Genomic DNA, 18561 nt, shown 5'->3' with positions numbered 1-18561 from the left:
ATAGTCTGGCTGTGGGGACAAAGGAGGTATAGGTGAGCCTAAGGGCCTAAGTCTGTTCTCACCCCCATCTTGAAGGGATAGGGGAGGGCAGTGAGGAGGAACCCCAACTGAGAAAGGTGTGTTTATTTGAAGAAAGGACTCCTGGAGTCTTAGAGTGACACAGGAGAGCACAAACCCACTGGAAAGCCAGAGACTGCCAAATTGATGGCAGTCACCTAACAGCCCAACCTGCAGGGTGCCGTGGCTCTGGGACAGAACACTGGGGTTGTGTTCTGACTCCATCACCTGTTGGCCATTTGGCAAGTTAGTTAATTTCTCTGAGTCTTAGTTTTCTTATCTCTAAAATGGGAATAATAATAGTACTTCCTTCACAGGATTATTATAGAGATTAGCTAGGTCAATACAGAGCATAACATAGTGATGTGCTTTGAAGTAATTGCTATTATTATTATTTCCAGGGGCAGATGTAATAAAAGAGGAAGAGAATCAGGATGTAGGCCAGAGGACGGAAGGACGCGCCCTCCCTGCAGCCCAGAGTCTCCCTGACAGCTGCTGCCCACACTGAGGCCCAAAGCCCCAGGTGGAAGGGTGCAAGGGACCAGGTCAGAGACTGGGGAGCAGTGGTATGGTAGGAGCGGGGGTTCCCAGAAAGCCTCCGCGGACAGCTTTGCCTTACCTCTGCCTGGCAGTGTCTGGTACCTGCTGTCGGGGCCCACTAGTCCCAGGGAGGGCTGGGCCATGTCCCCACTGAAAGTCGCCAGCTCGGGCTCACTAACGTATGACCGAAGCTCCACCTGCGGGCAGAGTCTGAGGCTGTCGTACCTGCCCAGTGTCCCGCCACCTTCCCTCCCTCGCGCAGCAAGGCCACCGGGGCTCGCTCTCCGCTCACCCGTGAGTCCCCATTCACACACTGCCCCTGCTCCCGGTCTCGCTTCCTCTCGTCTGACTGCCGTTTAAGACCTCTCACTGAGGTGTGCCGGATGATGGTGGCCTCCTTCGGGAGAGGTGGTACGGCCGGGGGCTGGTCCTCTGGACTGTAGAGCTCCGGGAGTGGGGGCCTGGGAGGCGCCTCATCTTCCTGCTCAGAAAAAGAACTAGAATCAGTGCCCGGCGAGAGGCAGCTAGAGGGAGGATGCCTAGTGGCACCACCACAGGGGTGGCCCAAAAGGCCGGAGCAGGCCACCTCAGGCCTGCAGAGCACGACCACTTCAGCCCAGCGATGCCAGCATTTCCCCTGGATGAGCTGTGAGGAAGGGGGATGCCTCTGCTCTAATCCTATTCTTCTCTTTGATTCACTCACCTTCCGTTTTGCGTTACCTATACGAAACCCAGAACTCCGCTCTCCTGTGTCCAAGGTTGTACTCCACTCCTTGAAGTGTCCCATGGGGGGAGCGGGCCGGTAAGTCTACTTAGTCCTATCTCTACAACAGCAGCACCCCTAGCCCTCCACACCACCTGGAGGACAAACATCTACCCCACTCCAGAGTTCTCAGACCGAGCTGGCTCACTGTCCCTGCATGGTCTCTGGATCCTTCAACAGGTTGGGATCTGAGCAAGGACAGTCTACATCCCCTGCCCTTTCTATCAGAAATGTGCGTGGTTACAAAATATTTCCTCCTTCCTGACTAAGGGACTGGATAAGCAGTCAGTGCGGGTGACTCACTGCCTTCCTGGCAGCCCACTCCCTGGGTGGTAATGAATGTAACTATTTTCCTTGAAACTGACTCCTCGCCCCCTAATAAATGCTCTCTGAGGGCTGTGGTTTCTGCACAGACCGACAGCCTGGCCCCTGACTGCCGTGAACACCCACTCCTGGAACCAGGGACCATTGGCACCCCTTCCTAACCACCCTCCTTCCTTAGTTTCTCTTTGTTTTTCAGAATTTTGGCAAGGTCAGGAAAGGATGCTGAAGCTTGCTCTATGGAGGTTTATCAGCATTCTAGCAAAATGACACAATTCACTACTGTTTGAAAGCTAAGTCTCCTGTCCCAGATACCCACAGGCTCTCTGAACATCAGCGGTTTCCAACTCTGACAAGGTCTTGGAATCACCAATTTCTAAAAAGCTCCCCAGAAAGATAAACACAAAACATTGACGCAAACACAAAACTGCCTTTGACTGAAGGGAATAGAATGTCTGGAGATGGAGGGTGGGAAGAGACATTTTATTATATACTTTTCTGTATCTTTTGATTTTGTACCCTTTGAGAATATTATCTAATAGAAAAGTGACAGGGGTGTCTGGGTGGCTCAGTCTGTTAAGCATCTGCCTTTGGCTCAGGTCATGATCCCAGAGTCCTGGCACGGAGTCTGCTTCTCCCTTTACCCTCCCCCCCACACACACACTTGTCCTCTCTCTCACTGGCACTGTTTCTCTCTCTCAAATACATAAATAAAAACCTTTTTTAAAAAGTAACATTAAATTCAAGAGAATAAGCCAAATAAAAATGAAAGAACTATAGCTACACGCAACAACGTGGACAAGTCTCACATATGTAACGTTGAAGACAAGATGCAAGATACAAAAGAATACAGTACCACATACAGGCACAACTCAAGTGTTTAGACATAGGTAGGCAAAATTAAAAAAAAAAAAAAAAAGGCAAAGAAATTACCCAAAAAGTCAAGATAGTGATAATAGTTACTTCAGGCAGAAAAGGACTCATGGGCCTGAGGTGTCTAGTTGCTGACAAAGTTGTTTCTTGGTTTAGGTGTTGGTATAAATGGGTGGTCTCTTTATTATTTGTTAAATTATATATTCATGTTTAATATCAATCTCAGGATATCACTGTGTCACAAGGACAAATATAAAACAAACAATAATAACCAATGGTAAACCTGGTGAACAAAGGGAAAAAAGACGCCCCCCACCCGGTGACTCTGATGCTCAGCCAAGTTGAAAAGCCCTGCCTGTGGGCCACAGAGGACTCAACTGTGAAGAGCCTCTGTGACCATCTATTCTAAGCTGCTTGTTGTGCACGAAGGGAAACTGAGGAAGCCCAGAGAAGGGATGAGACTTGACCAAGGATCCAGTGAGACAAGAAATGGAATCCAGGCCATCCAGCTCCTAAGCTACCATCTTTTCCCTCTGCTCCTCATCCCTGCTAGCAGGCATCCTGCCTTAAGTCAGAGGCTGTGTGCCCTAGCCATTCCTGCTGTATTTCCCACCTCCTGTTTGGTGGCTGGCACCCCACTGCCTCTTAGATATAAAATTGGGAAGGAGACCTCAATGTGAAGAAATTCACGATGACTCAGTCCCAGCACCTGTCTTCCAGCTATGGGCCCTGGGCTATGGCTGGAAGCAGCTGGACAGCGAGATCCAGGGTATGGGAACTTGTGTGTTTTGGCCAGCACTGGATATCAACCTTGTCAGACGTCCTAGGCATACCCTGTCTCCAGACAAAGCTCCTCTAAGCCTCTGCTGGCAAAACCTGAAGGTCCTCGTTCCAAGGTCCCCTCCACTATGGCTCCTTGTCACTTGGACCAGATCCCTCGTATTCTATAGCCAAGGCTGGCCTGGTGCTGGAGACGTGAGCCATCACAGTACCTGTCCACATTTTCTCTCTCTTTAAAGTTTCCTGTGCTCCCAGACTCTGTCAAAAGCTTGGCCCTTCTCTCTGATAGGCAAGCCAAGGTGCTGGCTCAGGCAAGCATATGGGCCACAGACTCGATCTGAGGAGCTGGGCAAAACATCCAATTAGATGGCGGATGACACAAAGAACAGGACGTGTGGATTGGACCCACTAATATGGAGACCTTAAGTAAATGTTAACACCTTTGAGCCTCAGTTCTCTTAGGTGTGGGATAGGATACAGACCTTCCTGTCTAAACTCCATGAGGTCATTGTGAAGATCAGCTGTATCCTATAACCCAGCAGAATGCTCAACTGCCGGTGAAGACAAAGATACTCTTTTGCTGAGAGTACTCCATCACCCACGGGCTTGTGTAACTGCAGGTTTGCATGGAGTCCTGCATGGGGCAGCCACCTGTCTCTGCATGATGCAGATCACAAATTCCATCCTACTTAGCACAGTAACTTCTTCCTGCTGGGCTCAGTTTTTCCAACTGCAAAATGGGAAGACTGGGCTAGACCCTCTCTACGGGCTCTTCCAGTTCTGGGAGTCTAAAGTACAACAGTTGGCTCTACCACTCCTTAACATTTCATAGCTCAGGACTCTGGCTGGTTCTGTCTCCCCGGGTTTCTCCAAAAGAAGCTGACCTGCGGACACAGAGAGACAATCATCTCCCAGAGAGAAGACAAAAGCACTGAGCTCCTGGTCATCTATACTTACGACTTTGGGCTTCGTCCTGGTTGGTGACTGAAGAGGGGATGTCACTTTCCTCAGCTGGGGTGGATGAGGTCGGTACGGCACATAGGTTTGCAGCTGGGGGAAGAGTCGAACCTCCAGAGGGGTCCGCACAGGACTGGTGGGAGGGCTGGGCTGTGGGGGTGGCTTGCTCTCAGGAGTCGAGAGTGAAGGCACAGGCGGGTGAGGAAACAAAGGCACCGTTTTTCTCTCTAAGGGTCATGGACAGAAACAAAGGATGGGATGGAACAAAGACTCTCTTCCCTGGAGGACAAGGGGAGTGACTTATGCCATAAAGACCTGACGTCCCCAAGGGCCAGCCCATATACATGGGTGCTGGCCTCCAACTCCCTGCCCCCAGGAAGGTGGCCCACTCACCTGGATTTTTGACTGATTCTACCAGGATTCTAAAGTTCTCTTTATTTGCACTCAGGCCTGCAATGACATCTTCAATTCTCCAGAGATCCTTCTGTATCTGCGATTTCTCCTGAGAAAGATAAGATGGTGGTTCATTCACTTCTTAGCACCTACCAGAAGTTTCTCATTAGGACTTATGCTGTCATTTCAGACATAGCTCCTCACCCTGGGGGGCAGCAACCCCATTGGAAACCCCACCAGGCCTAGAGCCAAGCCTGCCTTGGAGCTTCATAGGGAAGCACACATATAGAAGTTCCTCAAGATCCAGGGGAAAAATTCAGAGGAGTTTTCCGAGTCGCCTTGGCTAGCTTCCCTAATTTAAAAATAGACTGCCTTAAATGCTATATGCTTCCACTTATAAAGTATCTAGAGCAATCAAAGTCAGAGACAGAGGAGTAGTTACCAGAGGCCAGGATGGAGAGGGGAATGAGGACTGTTGTTTAATGGGTAGAGTCACAGTTTTGCAAGATGAAGAGAGTTCTGCAAACTGGCTGCACAATGTGAATGTACTTTACTCAACTATAAGCTAAAAATGGCTAAGGTCATAAACTTTACGTTATGCATATTTTATCATAATTTTTTTAAAAATACTTTTTTAGGCAATCAGGGCAAAAGGGAAGAGAAGGCAAAGACTAGAGGTTACACTATCTCCAGAATATAAAGAACATCTTTTAAAAGACAAAGCTGAATCCTGGGATTTGAGGTTCATTTGAGAGCATAATGGGCAGTGAACGTTTGGCAATAAAAAGAAATAAAGTATTGATACGTGTTACAATGCAGATCGATCTTGAAAATGTTTATGCCACATGAAAAAAGCTACACAAAGGCCACATTTTATATGATTTCACTTACACAAAATGTCCAGAATAGGTAAATCCATAGAGACACAAAGCAGAATAGCAGTTGGTTGGAGCAGGGCTGGGGAGCTGGGGATGTGGATGGGAAGTGACTGTTAACAGACAGAGGGTTTTCTTTTCAGGATGAAATGTTATAAAATTGATTGTGGTGATAGCTGCACAACTCTATTCTAAAAACCACTGAATTGTAAACTTTATAAAGGTGAATTCTATGGTATCTGAATTATGTGATAAAACTGTTATTTATTTTTTTAAAAAAGTACAATGGGAAAAGAGCCAGGCTACATGAGCATATGCACACTCCGACAAGTCACAAACGAAATCAGATGGGGAGAGGTCCTAGAAAGAGGTGAGCAGGTTTTATCATGATTAAGGGACTGTGGGCATTTTACTGTATATAGTTGACACACAATGTTCCATTAGTTTCAGGTGTACAACATATTGATTCGACTTCTCCAAACCTTACACCATGCTCACCACAAGGTAGCTACCATCTGTCACGATACGACGCATTTACAATATTATTGACTATATTCCTTATGCTGTGCCTTTTATTCCCACAATTCATTCATTCCAAAACTGGTAGCCTGTACCTCCCCCTCTCCTTCACCTGTTTGTGCATCGCCCCCAACCCCCTTCCCTCTGGCAACTATCAGTTTGTTCTCTGTGTTATGGGTCTGATTCTGCTTTTTTTTAGTCTTTTGTTTTTTAGATTCCACATGACTGCAATCATGTGGTATTTGTCTTTCTTAGTCTGACTTATTTCACTTACCATAATACCCTCTAGGTCCATCCATGTTGTTGCAAATGGAATGAGCTGTTTTTTAGAACTGTGTAACATTCCATTGTGGTGTATAACACACCTTCTTGAGAAAGTTGTCTATCCATGGACATTTAGTTTGCTTCCATATCTTGGCTATTATAAATAATGTTGCAATAAACATAGGGTGCATATATCTTTCCAAATTAGTGTTTTTATTTCCTTTGCCTAAATACGCAGTACAGGAATTGTTGGAATCGTCATATGGTTTTACTAATTTTTTGAGGAACCTCCATGCTGTTTTCCAGAGTGGCTGCATCAATTTACATTCTCACCCAGAGTACATGAGGGTTCCTTTTTCTCCACATCCTCATTAACATTTATTTCTTGTCTTTTTTATTTTAGTCATTCTGACAGGTATGAGGTGATCTCATTGTGGTTTTAATTTGCATTGCCCTGATGGTTAGTGATGTTGACCATCTTTTCATGTGTCTGTTGCCATCTGTATATCTTCTTTGGAAAAATATCTATTAAGATCCTCTACCCATTTTTAAATGTCTTTTGTTCCCTGGGGAGGGTGTTTTTTTTTTTTTTTTTTTTGGTTTGTTTTGTTTTGGTATTGACTTGTATAAGTCCTATTTTGGATATTAACCTATGGGCACCTTTTAATAGAGTTGTTTAAACATCAAATATTCTTTTATTTTTTAAATCGTCATGAGAGAACTCAGCCTTGATCACTCCCAATGGACTTAAACACAAAGGCTTCACACCCTATCTCCTCTCAAGGCACCCAAGTACTCTCAAGTAGAAGAATTCTTGTATGTGTGATACTTATGGATTTGCCTGATCCTGCAAGTAGACTATATACCCTCGGTATATCGCCACAGGCCTGGGTACCCAGCAGGTTCTCAGTACATGTATGGTGAGTGCAAAAAGGACCAATAACATAAAATTCCCTGATCAAATGCTGTCCAACAGCTGTGATAACAGATGTCCGAAGCCTCCCTCCTAAGGGAGCTCACATTCTCATACTCTCTCCACCCTTCCAACAGCAAAACACATCCTCAGAGCCAATACCCAAGGAACAGGCTTGATGCTCAGCTTCACACCAAAGCATGAGTGTTCCAAAACAGACACGGTACTGAACCCAGGGAGAGAGAGAGGGAGTGAGAGAGAGAGAGAGAGAGAGAGAGAGAGCATGCGAGCTAACAGGATTATCTCAGGAGTGGAGGCCCCTGAGCAGAGTGCTGGGAACAGGTAAAGTAGGAGCATTGGATTAAAATCAACTCTCCCCTCTCCTCCAGCAGTCTACCTGGCATACTGTTACCTGCCAGTTCACTGTCCTGCCCCCATTTTGCCTTTCTGTCACGCCCACATATAAGAGAAGAGAAGAGCAAGGACAAGCAAAAGCCAGTGAACATCTAAGGTTCTCCAAGGACAATGGAATTTCAGAACTTAATGACAAGGTGAAGGAAGCTTTTGGGGAGCAGGGGGTGGTGTTTTATCCCTGGATCTTCACACCATGCTGGGCAGAGAGGCTCCTATGTACTGCATTCAGCAAACGCCTAAACTTACTGTCAGGCACCACATACAGCAGGGCCACATACAGGCAGCCTCATCTGTCACTGCCTCCCACAGTTACCTCAATGTCCTTTTATCCTTTCGCTTCCCTATGCAGGTAGTCATAAGGATCTTTATAAAGAAAAGCCTGTGAATTTTCTCACAGCCAGACCTGGCTAAAGAGAGGCACGTTTCCAAGCCCTGTTCCTGAGAATTTATATATGGGGCTGCACACATATCTCCACTGTTAATGATTTATTCAGGACTCCAACAGCTTGCCTGGCCTAGAATTACACCAAAGAAGTTAGCACAAAGCCTATTCAAAGAAGGGCCAGGTGCACTTTCCAGATCAGGGAGTCAGGGAAAGCATGAGCAACACCATGCTCGCACCAGGCGAGGTGGAAATCACGTTGCAGGGGCTAGGCTTCAAACTAGCCTTGCTCCTCATAACTTACATGGTTAAGTTCTTCAGGGAGTCTTTGATGAGACTTGTACATTGTACCCATTTGTTTTCTGGAGCAGAAAAAGGGATTCTGGGACTGCTGTATGTTAAATCACCATGAAATAAGGCATAATAGAAACAAAATGGCAATGATCATATAAAAAAATGTTTAACCTACTTGTAATTAAATAAATGCAAAGTGAAACAAGATGCCCTTTTTCAGCCAGCAGACTGGCAAAAACCAAAAAGACTGATAATATCAAATACTGAAGAGGATGTGGATAAACAAGTTCAACACCCTCATTCACTGAGGGTGGGAGGGCAAATGTGTGCAGCCTTTCCGAGGGTGACTGGGCAGCCTCCAGCAACATTTAAGATGTACACTCATTTCAGTCTAGCAAGTCCACCCTAGGAGTCTATCTTAGCCAAGTGCTTATAAACGAGCTTGAAAAGGCAGTTACATAAATGCTTATTGTGGTACCATTTATAAAAGCAAAACACTGCAAATAACCTAAATGCCCATCAGAAAAGACTGACTAAAGTACTATGAAATACTGTGCATGAAATACTATTCAGCAGCTAAGAACTAATTTCTTTTACTTTACACAGCTTTCTGAGATGATGGAAATCTTCTATAATCTGTACTGTCCAATCAGTAGCCACACATGGCTACTGAGCAATTGAAATGATTCTGGTGTGGCTGAGGAATATATTTTTAATTTTAGTTAATTTCAACTAATTTATGTTTACATTTAAATAGCCACTGTATCAGGCAACATAAACTTGGAGAGATCTTTTCCAGAAAGATTTCCGCAACATAAAGTTGTCACAAAAAAGCAAGTTACCAAACAATGTGTAAGTATGATTCTTCTTTAAGTAAACCCAACTCCTGCTCCCAAATAAATTAAATGATTCTATGGATGGGTATATGATTAAAAACACACAAAAATGGTGTGGAAGGCAAAACCACACACTGATTACATATGGGGCAGGTGACAGGACTGGAGCAGAGAAGGAAGAGAGGCAGAGGAGTTTTTATTTCATTTTTTGCTTTTCCTTCTTACTGTTTGGCCTTTTCAGAGAGATGCATTCATGTGTTATTTTTATAGTTATAGAAAAACAATGAATAAAAAGCTTAAAAAAAAGAAAAAAATCACTGCTAAAATTAATTAAAGAAGATCCAAGAAGATGAGTAATAATGGGATAGAACAGTTTAAGAAACTAGTAACTAGAAATAATCATTTGAAGGACACTGTCAACAAAATTCACCTGATATTTTCAAGGCACTATGCCAAGTGCTGGGGTACCAAAAAACAAAAATAAGAAAATGTTAGCTTGGATACATGGAAATTATAGGGGGGAAAAAAACAATAGCAGCAGGAGACAGACAACTTCTGGGGGAACCAGCAGGTCAGCCCTGAGCCACAGGCAAGCAAGAGTCTTTTCCACATGGCTTTGGACCAGGCTTTCTGGGAATCAGCTCCCAAAGGTGAGACAGCAGGCTTTTTTCCCAGGTCAAATACCTAATCCCTCCCCTGAATTCCTTTGCTCTCTGGGCAGGCTGACATTCAGATCACTATATTCATGAAATCACTTGAAGGAAGAGCCTTGGCTAGAACTAGTTCATAGATTAGCAAGCTTAGTACCAAAATTAGCCTAGCGTGATGCCTCATGTACAATAAGTCTCTCAATTAATGCTTACTGATTTCACATAAATCGAATTCATGTCAGGACTCTGACAGAGGAGCTATGGTAGCGCTGAAGCTGGGTTCATAAAAAGGTTATTTTCCATGTTTAAAAAATTTTAGGGTGGGGCAGAAACCTAATCCCCACCACAATGGGGAAACACTGGACAATTGGAAGAGCCAACTGGGGAGAACAAAAGCCATCACTGGGCAGTGGCCAAAAAAAAAAATTAAAAAAAAAAAAAAAAAGAAAGAAAGAAGAAAGAAAGAAAGAAAGAAAGAAATGCAATGACCGCCCAGAGCCCAGAGGTATTGAGATGCACCTAGATTCACACTACCTCCTCCGTGAAGGACTAATAACATCTAACTTCAGGAACTAAAGGCAGGCAGGCAGGATGGAGGCAGGGCTTCCTGCTGCTAAGTGAGTAGCGCAAAGATGGGGCCGAGAATTACAGAAACATAGCTTATTCTCAAGTCTCTGTAAGGTTCTCAGGTTGGTATTTCTTTCCTCTCAGGGCTGTTTGCTCTAAATGATTCATAGTAAAACCGTCACAAAAACACCAAGAACTTGCCTTCCAGAGGAGAGAGTTAGGGGGTGCTAAGGTGAGTTTTTTCATCACAGCCTGGCGGGGGAAGGGATCCCCGAGGGAGAGCTTGGGGGGCAAGCAGGCTGAATCCCAGTGGAAGAAAAAAAGGCCACTTCACAGGGCTCACAGCCCCACAGGTGAAGGCTCTCAGAAGGAACAGAGATCAGAAGGGATGAAGAGCCCATGGGTCACCTGGAAAAAAAAGGCTCTTCTATGTTGCTCCTGCAGAGTCTGCTTCAGCTGCTCCACATCACTCTCCAGCTTCAGGTATTCGTTCCAGGCATTTTCCATCTCCTGTTGGCCAAGGAAATGCTCCTGAGTCTTAGTTATCCCCTGTCCCCCAGATAGCCCCTTGAGCACCTCTATGCCTGACCATTGCTAACCCAGCCAGGGCAGGAGGGAAGGGGAGCCCAGCAGGTCTCAGCCAGGCGTGGCAGGAGAGAGACAGGGCTTGTCTTCTCATTCCTGCTCTGACCCTGGCCACCTGAACTGTCTGTCCCCTCTCCCACCATTGGAGATGCTTTGGTTCCCAGCCCTGGAAGAAAGGGCCTGCACCACATCAGATGGATAAATTTAAAAAGTAGAAATTCTGACATCTGGGAATTAACTGCACACAGTTCAGGAGAAGAGCCTGTTCTGAGAAATCTAGTCCCTTGGGTGCCCCTGTAGCCATACAGGAGTCACTGATGGAAAGCATCCTGAGGTACCAGCAGAGACAGACGTGTCACCCCCAAACAAGGTGAACTACTCTCAGGAGGCAGCCTAGAGAAGTTCTGCTGCTCCAAGACTCATGTCCCTGGTCACCAACTCAACTGCAGCTTGTGAAACAGGAGAAGCAGCCCCCTGCCCAGCCCATCTTGGGGGAGGGGGGAGGGGAGGGGAGTGTCTTCCACCCTCCACACCCTCTACACACAGTGGACTCTCTGGAGATCTCTGCCCGGATGTGGACAAGGTCCTCCTGCAGCAACCTCTGCTGGTGAGCAATCTTCTCCAGGTGCTGGGGCTGGTCTCGGTACTGCTCCATCTGTCTGTGCAATACCTCCAGCACAGACTCCAGCTGGTCCTACACGGAGCAAGGGTCAAAGAACAAGAGGATAGCAGGACAGTCCCTGGAGGCCTCCCCATCCCATGCCAGGATACAAACAAACCTGCTGGATCTAACTGAGGCTGAAGGGCCCACTGCCCACCGAGTGGCCTCCTGGGACAAGACACCTAACATCTCTGTGCCTCGGTTTCTTCATTTGTGAAGTGGGCATAAGGTCATCCACTCTTTATGGGATAAACTATGAGGATACATCAAAGAGTAGATGGAAAATTCTCTTCTTAAGTTTTCTTGGTGAAAAGGGCATGTTATGAATCTTTACCATCACAAATATAGTGCTTTACTGAAGTTCAAAAAAGAAAAAAAAAATCACACTAAGGATCTAAGAAACCAAACATTGGCAGCTCCTGGCCTATTCCTCCCCTCCCATCCAGGCTTGCTTCCTCCATAGCCCAGATCCTGGGAGGAAATAGCTTTAGGAAATTACAGCCTCTGTCCTGTTAGCGACATGGCTACGTTCTCCAAGGCAGCCCTCCTCCATGCAGTTCAGGGGCTTGGGGTCACCACATTTCAGCCAGCAGAGCCCTCCTCTCCCGGGCTGACTTCATGGGGGCCCCGAGGAGAGATAAGCCAGAGCATAATTCAGGTGGAGGAGGGGTAGGTGGCACTTGGAATAAGCAGAGCCGAAGTCTCCCCATAAGATTTCCTCCAGGTTTAGATACAAATGCCCCTGGAAGCGAACACATTGTTCTGAATAAACTAACACCTGTTCTGGATAAATGAATACCTGTGACATGAGAATTCAATCTATATTTGAGGAAAGACAGCATGACAAAACCCCCCTACACCCAGCCCAAGATTATGCAAAACCGGTGCATACTTTGTTCTCCTTGAGGGCTCGGATCTTGTCTTCCAAGTCCTGGAGGATCCGGTCTTGTTCACAGAAGATGCTCAGTTTGACCTGTGAACAAGAACAGGTTGGAAAGAACCTGGGGTGATGAGAAAAGGGCATGATCTTGAAGAGTGATCAGAAAGTCTTTGGCTACAGAACCACGGAGCCCTGCTTGAAGCTGCCGGCCTCCATTCTGGGGGGAGGCAGCCAGCCGGGGGTGGTGGGTCGGGGCAGGGGGGGTGGTCAGCCTGTTGCCCTGCTCACTCACGTCAATGTCACTCTCCGCAATCTTCACTGGTTTCAGACTTCGATCCTTGACAAGGTCCCGGCCCGTCATCTGGGAGGTGAACAATTTAAATGAGATTAACCATGAGGTTCAAGGATTAGATCTTGAGAAGGAGAGTTAGCCCCACAATGGAAGAATGTGAAGGTCTTGGTGGGTAGGGTCATGGCATGAAAGGAGCAAAAACTCAGGCGAAACCTGATTTTTATGCCTACTTCATTTTACAGAAAAACCAAGACCTTTTGGTGATCCAAGAAGCACTTGTAAATTTCTCAAATTTAAAGAAAAAGTAGACGTTCGAATTATAGTATCATTAACTATGGAAGCTTAAATTTCCCCCAAACAAGTTCAGTATGAATCCTGGAAGATTTAAAAGACATAGTTTTGCTACTGAACCTGGGGTCATATCCAAGTTACAGAAGTCTGTAACACCCGACCCAGGGCAGGCAGGTGGAGGAGGAAGAACCAGCAAGTCCCTGGGGCATCACCAAGCCTCAGTTAAAGGAAGCCTCTGAGGCTCTTACCTCCCCACAAGCAAGGTGAGCCTTTCTTACCCTACACCATTTGGGAAGAGAATCAGGTCAAGGGATGAAGGAACCTGGATAAATCCTGGTTGGGGTTTTCCATTGATCTCTGAATAACTGAGGCTAAGTCATATTTGTATAAGTCACAAGTTACTCAATCCTCTCAGGGAAGGAAATCTCTCAGGGAAGGAAGCCAAAAAGCAGTAGACAAAAATCACCCAAACTTATGGGTCAGCAGGCATTCACAACATTGTCCATCCTTCCCTTGATCACATGTGGGCACCAGGCTGGCATCTCCTACTGACCCCTACAAAGCTAAACCCAATCCTTTAGCCCATGTTTTCACTTCCCCTAATCTCCTTCTTGCCAAAAGCTGTGTGGGGCAGAGGTGGAGGGACTGTTCCAGAGATGCACCCCCCCAGCCAAGCCATGGTTGGAGAGAGCCAGGTCGAGCGTGTCCCATGCAGGGAAGGCCATCTTGCTAAGTTCCATTTTACAGATGTGACCAGGGAAACAGAGGGTGGAACCCATCATGACCGAGATATACCATGCAGAGGGTCCCAGTGTGGATGGACAGACAGGTGCTGGAAAGATAGCCCTCACTTTCTCCCTATTCCATCTGAAAGCTCCAGTAAGTTTGTTTGAATAAGCAGCAGAAGAAATATATTGGCAAACATTCCTCTCAGAACTCAAGCTACTCATGTGCCCAACTATCCTGCTTTCCTCCTTCCCTATCAGCAGCAGCAAACGTGAAGGTCAAGGTCAAGGAACGATGCCCTCTCCATGCCTTGGGCTGAGGATGGAGTCTAGCTGCAGACACACACACCCCCACCCATTCCCAAGCTCCACAGTAGAGGGCAGGGACCACTGTCTTCTTTATCTTGGTAAAGCCAGCCCTGAACATAAAGCCTGGCACACTGGAAGGCACTTAGCAAATGCTTATTGCACTGTAGGTAGTCAAAGGGGAAGCACGTGTGGGTCAATGCTGTAGAGTTCCTGGAAAAAAGTAGAACTCCAGCCAAATTCTGCTCTTCAGACTGGCAAATTACGTGTACATACACATACACAGAGTCACAGAACACATGGACTACTGCCACAATCCACAGACAAACTGTTGGCTCCTGCAAGGACAGAGGGGCGGAAAGGTGGGGAGGGGTGGAATTAATCCTGGTGAACCACCAACAGCTGGACCTCGCAGGCAGGACTTGGGCCTTTAAACTCAGGGGAACCCAGCAGGTAAAGGTAAGGAGGTCACTCTGTGTCACAGTCCTTCATCAGAGCAGAGGACAAGGAGCTTGTCTGCTCTCCAAGGGGCTGACCCTTGGCTCACTTCCTAAGAAGAAATCATTTTCAAATTGAGATATGCTGTGGGAATTTTTCCTCCTAGCAAAACTCTTCCCCTTATTTCACTGGAGCTTTTAATAGACACTATCTTTTTGATACTGAAATAGCAAGGCAGAGAATCTAATTGAGCAATGCCTCATTTATCCAGCACCATCAGGAAAGGAATGACGTATTCCACACAAAAAGGGCATTTTGAGAAAGCCGAACCTTTGAAACTGTTTGACGGGAAGGTTTCTAAAAGTAAGTCCTACGCTGCTTTCATAGAACTGCAAATAAGTTCAACCTTTCAGGGATGAATCAGAGTCATTATAAACTGATATTCCATATCAGTAATATGGAATTTCTTAGAAGTTAGTGTTTTAGGACTACTTGCCCTTTGATTAAATGCTCCTAAGTCTCTGTGCTTTCATTTTGACACCTAATGTTTCTCGCTCAGAATATTAGTACACCCTCTTTTTCTAAGAAGTAACTCTCCCTTGTCTCATTTTACTTATTTGACACAGAGAGAGGGAGACAGTGAGTACACAAGCAGAGGGAACATTAGAGGGAGAATCAGGCTCCCCACTGATCAGGGAGCCCAATGTGGGGTTCAATCCCAGGACCCTGGGATCATGACCTGAGCTGAAGGCAGTTGCTCAACTGACTGAGCCACCCAGGGGCCCTCTCTCTTGTCCCCTTTTAATGGCTGCATTTAAGGTGCTGTGAGTTAGGAATTCAGATGGCTGAGTCTGTTAGGACTAGAGACTCCACAGAGGTGACACCTGCTGCTTTTCCCTAACTCCCTCCCTCCAACTGGGTCCCCTGCTCTTCAGGGAAGATCCTCCCACACCTTGTGTCTCTCAGTACACATCAGATGATACGCTGTCTCCTCCTCAGTCATCAGTAACTCTGAATAGGGGTGACTGTGGGCACTGTGACATATTTTCTCTGTATCCTTAAAGTCAGGGCCCAGCATACTGAGGATATTTGGGAAATGTTTGTTTAGTGAACCTGTGAATGTAACAAAATAGAGTGAGTTGGGCCTACTCCTATACAATAACAGGCACAGGCTTCAGAGCATGGGCTTCATGAAAGTGTTTACCCAGCTCAGAGGCCCCTTAAACTTCTGAATTTACCTTTGCTCCAGAGAGTCAAGGCTACTACAGTTTCCACAAGTAGTTTATTACATCTAATTTTCCTTTTAAAACTTTGCTTTGTGATAGCAATGTTTAGATCCATTTAAAATGTCACTATGGGTCTCAGGCATCTCTGTCATCAAAACAAAACAAAAAAATGAAAGTCATTGGGCATCCTCCCATTTGAAAGAGTATGTGCCCCAGAAAGGAACTGAAGGTCACCCATGTATTTCACCTCCCTTCCACCACATCCCAACACACCTTCTCTCAGGACTCAGGATAACTGGACATAGCACTTGCTTCCTATCCTGCAGCCTCTCGGAAAGCTATAAAAGCTGGCCACATCTCAGAGGCTACTTCAGCATCAGTCAAAGGGGGTATCTGGGAGAGTCCATTTTGTTCTAGTTCCACCCTTGACTGTTTTTCAAATATCAACGCTCCACCCCAGAGAAAAGCCACCCTGATCCCAGGGCCATGGTGAAATCTCAGGGTACTCCAGCTGTTCCAAGGTGACCAGGAACTGCGTCCCTTCCCGGGGAACTCACGCTTGACTACACAGACCACACTGGTCACGGTCGACGTCAGTCCTCACCATGGAGGCAGATGAGAGAGAATGGGAACACAACACAAGCTGGTTGCAAGCCAGGCACGCCCTCCCCACCCCCATGGCAGCACAAAAGATGGAGGCACAGAACACCGCAGATGAAAGGTTCAGCCTGGTGCACCGGCCAAAATGAGGAGGGGAGTTTCAACGGGAGAAAAAAATAAACCAAAATGACTTGCAGGAAGCCTGGGGGCGGTCAGGAGAGCCCCTGGGTAAGCAAGTGATGAGGTCGGCACTGAGCCAGAAGCAATGGAATGGCCCCGCTCGGAGACACAGATCAGATCATCTTACGCTTCTCCTGGGCCGACAGCCCCGTGCTGACTTCTTCAGCACTTTGTAAAGCACGTTGATCAAAGGTTCATTATTTTTTATCTGTTCCAAACAAAAAGCAAATATAACAAAACGTAACAGGTGAGACATCAAAAGACACTTGAAGGAGCCAGAATTTGGGGGAACTGGCCAGGGGAAACCTTAAGGAAGATGTGCGCTAGGCAATCAAAAGATCACCTCTCAGTCTGGTTGTGCTGCTTCCCGGCTGCTGGCCTGTCCAGACTTCCAATCCCTCACCTATAAAGTAGAGGACAAGAGGGATCCCTGGGTGGCGCAGCGGTTTGGCGCCTGCCTTTGGCCCACGGCGCGATCCTGGAGACCCAGGATCGAATCCCACGTCGGGCTCCCGGTGCATGGAGCCTGCTTCTCCCTCTGCCTGTGTCTCTGCCTCTCTCTCTCTCTCTCTCTCTCTCTCTCTCTCTGTGACTATCATAAATAAATAAAAATTAAAAAAAAAAAAAAAAGTAGAGGACAAGAAGCTCTGCCTGAAGGATCTTTGTGAAGGCTAGTTTATGTGAGAGGGCCATTATCAGTGCCTGCTTCCTTCTGGTTTCTCCTGCAGAAGGCAAGAGGGGACTTTGCTTCTTTCTTTGTCCTCTTTTACCTTACACTGTAAGACTCTGAATCACTAGGATGGTGCCATGCATCAATCTCATCCCTGCCCCATGTTTTCCACCTTCAGTCCCCTAGACCCTTGCCTTCACAACTATGCTCATCTAAATAAAGATATCTTACCAGTGATCCCAAATGCTTACAGCTCCTTTGAGGGAACACTGTCCCTACTGGCTAAAACAGTGGATCTCAATCCTGGCTGAACAATGGACTCACTTAGGTGGGGAAGGGGAAGGGAGGGAAGGGGAAGGAAAGGGAAAGAAAGAAGGAAGGAAAGAAAGAAAGATAGATAGATGATGCCTGAGTCCTACTCTAAGAGACTTGGATATAACCAGTTTGGGGTAGAGCCTGAGCATCTAGATCCTTAAAAGCACCCCTGGATGATACTGATGTGCAGCCAAGACTGGGAACCACTACTACTATAAAGAAGTGGTTCTCAAACTTCAACATGCTTCAGAATCACCTGGAGGACTTGTTAATACAGCTAGTTAATATAGCTTGAAAATGTGAGTTTAAATTGTGAGGGCTCATTTATATGCAGATTGTTTACAATAAATGCAGTAGGTCTTATAAATTTTCTCTTGTCTATGATTTTCTTATATTTTCTTTTCTCTAGCTTACTTTATTATAAGAATACAGTATGTAATACATATAACATCTATACTATGTGTTGATTGATTTAGTTATCAGTAAAGCTTCCTGTCAACAATAGGCTACTAATAGTCAAGTTCTGGGGAGTCAAGTTATTTCTGGATTTACAACAATGCAAGAAGTTCATGCCTCTAACCCATACACTGGTCAAGGGTCAACCGTATACAGATTTGCTGGGCAGATCTGGGGTGGGACCCAAGGCATTGCATTTCTAACAAAGTCCCAAGTATTGCTGATGCTGTTGGTCTGTGATATTTTGAGAACCACTGCTTTGAAACAATGATTCTCAACCCTGGCCATACATTAGAAACACCTAGAGAGTTTGCCTTTTTTTTTTTTTTAAGATTTGAGAGAGAGAGAGAGAGAGAGAAAAAAAAAATACACACACAAGTGGGGATAAGGGATAGACGGAGAGGGAAAGACTCTCAAGCAGACTTCGTGCTGAGCACGCAAGCCAATGTAGGGATTGATCCCACAACCCATGAGATCATGACCTAAGCAAAATCAAGAGCTCAACTGACTGATCCACTCAGATGTCCCTGTTTGTTTT

The 18561-nt window shown here is 46.1% G+C and overlaps 1 protein-coding gene across 9 annotated transcripts in view; it reads right to left on the bottom strand.

Annotated features, from left to right (window-relative positions):
- The window catches only part of PLEKHA7 (pleckstrin homology domain containing A7), a 228264-nt gene that overhangs the window by 22909 nt on the left and 186794 nt on the right, over positions 1-18561 (bottom strand). For all 9 annotated transcript variants that reach the window (XM_055317621.1, XM_055317613.1, XM_055317612.1 and 6 more), the window contains 8 exons: positions 12817-12885; positions 12537-12617; positions 11528-11677; positions 10807-10908; positions 4685-4793; positions 4292-4518; positions 890-1078; positions 677-794 (listed from right to left, as the gene is read on the bottom strand). In XM_055317621.1, the coding sequence (XP_055173596.1) occupies positions 677-794; positions 890-1078; positions 4292-4518; positions 4685-4793; positions 10807-10908; positions 11528-11677; positions 12537-12617; positions 12817-12885 (1045 nt within the window). The remainder of the gene's footprint in view (positions 1-676; positions 795-889; positions 1079-4291; positions 4519-4684; positions 4794-10806; positions 10909-11527; positions 11678-12536; positions 12618-12816; positions 12886-18561) is intronic.

The sequence above is a fragment of the Nyctereutes procyonoides genome, unplaced genomic scaffold (genome assembly GCF_905146905.1).
Source record: "Nyctereutes procyonoides isolate TBG_1078 unplaced genomic scaffold, NYPRO_anot_genome, whole genome shotgun sequence".
In the NCBI taxonomy this organism is placed as follows: Eukaryota; Metazoa; Chordata; class Mammalia; order Carnivora; family Canidae; genus Nyctereutes; species Nyctereutes procyonoides.
This window is presented reverse-complemented; position numbering and strand designations above follow the sequence as displayed.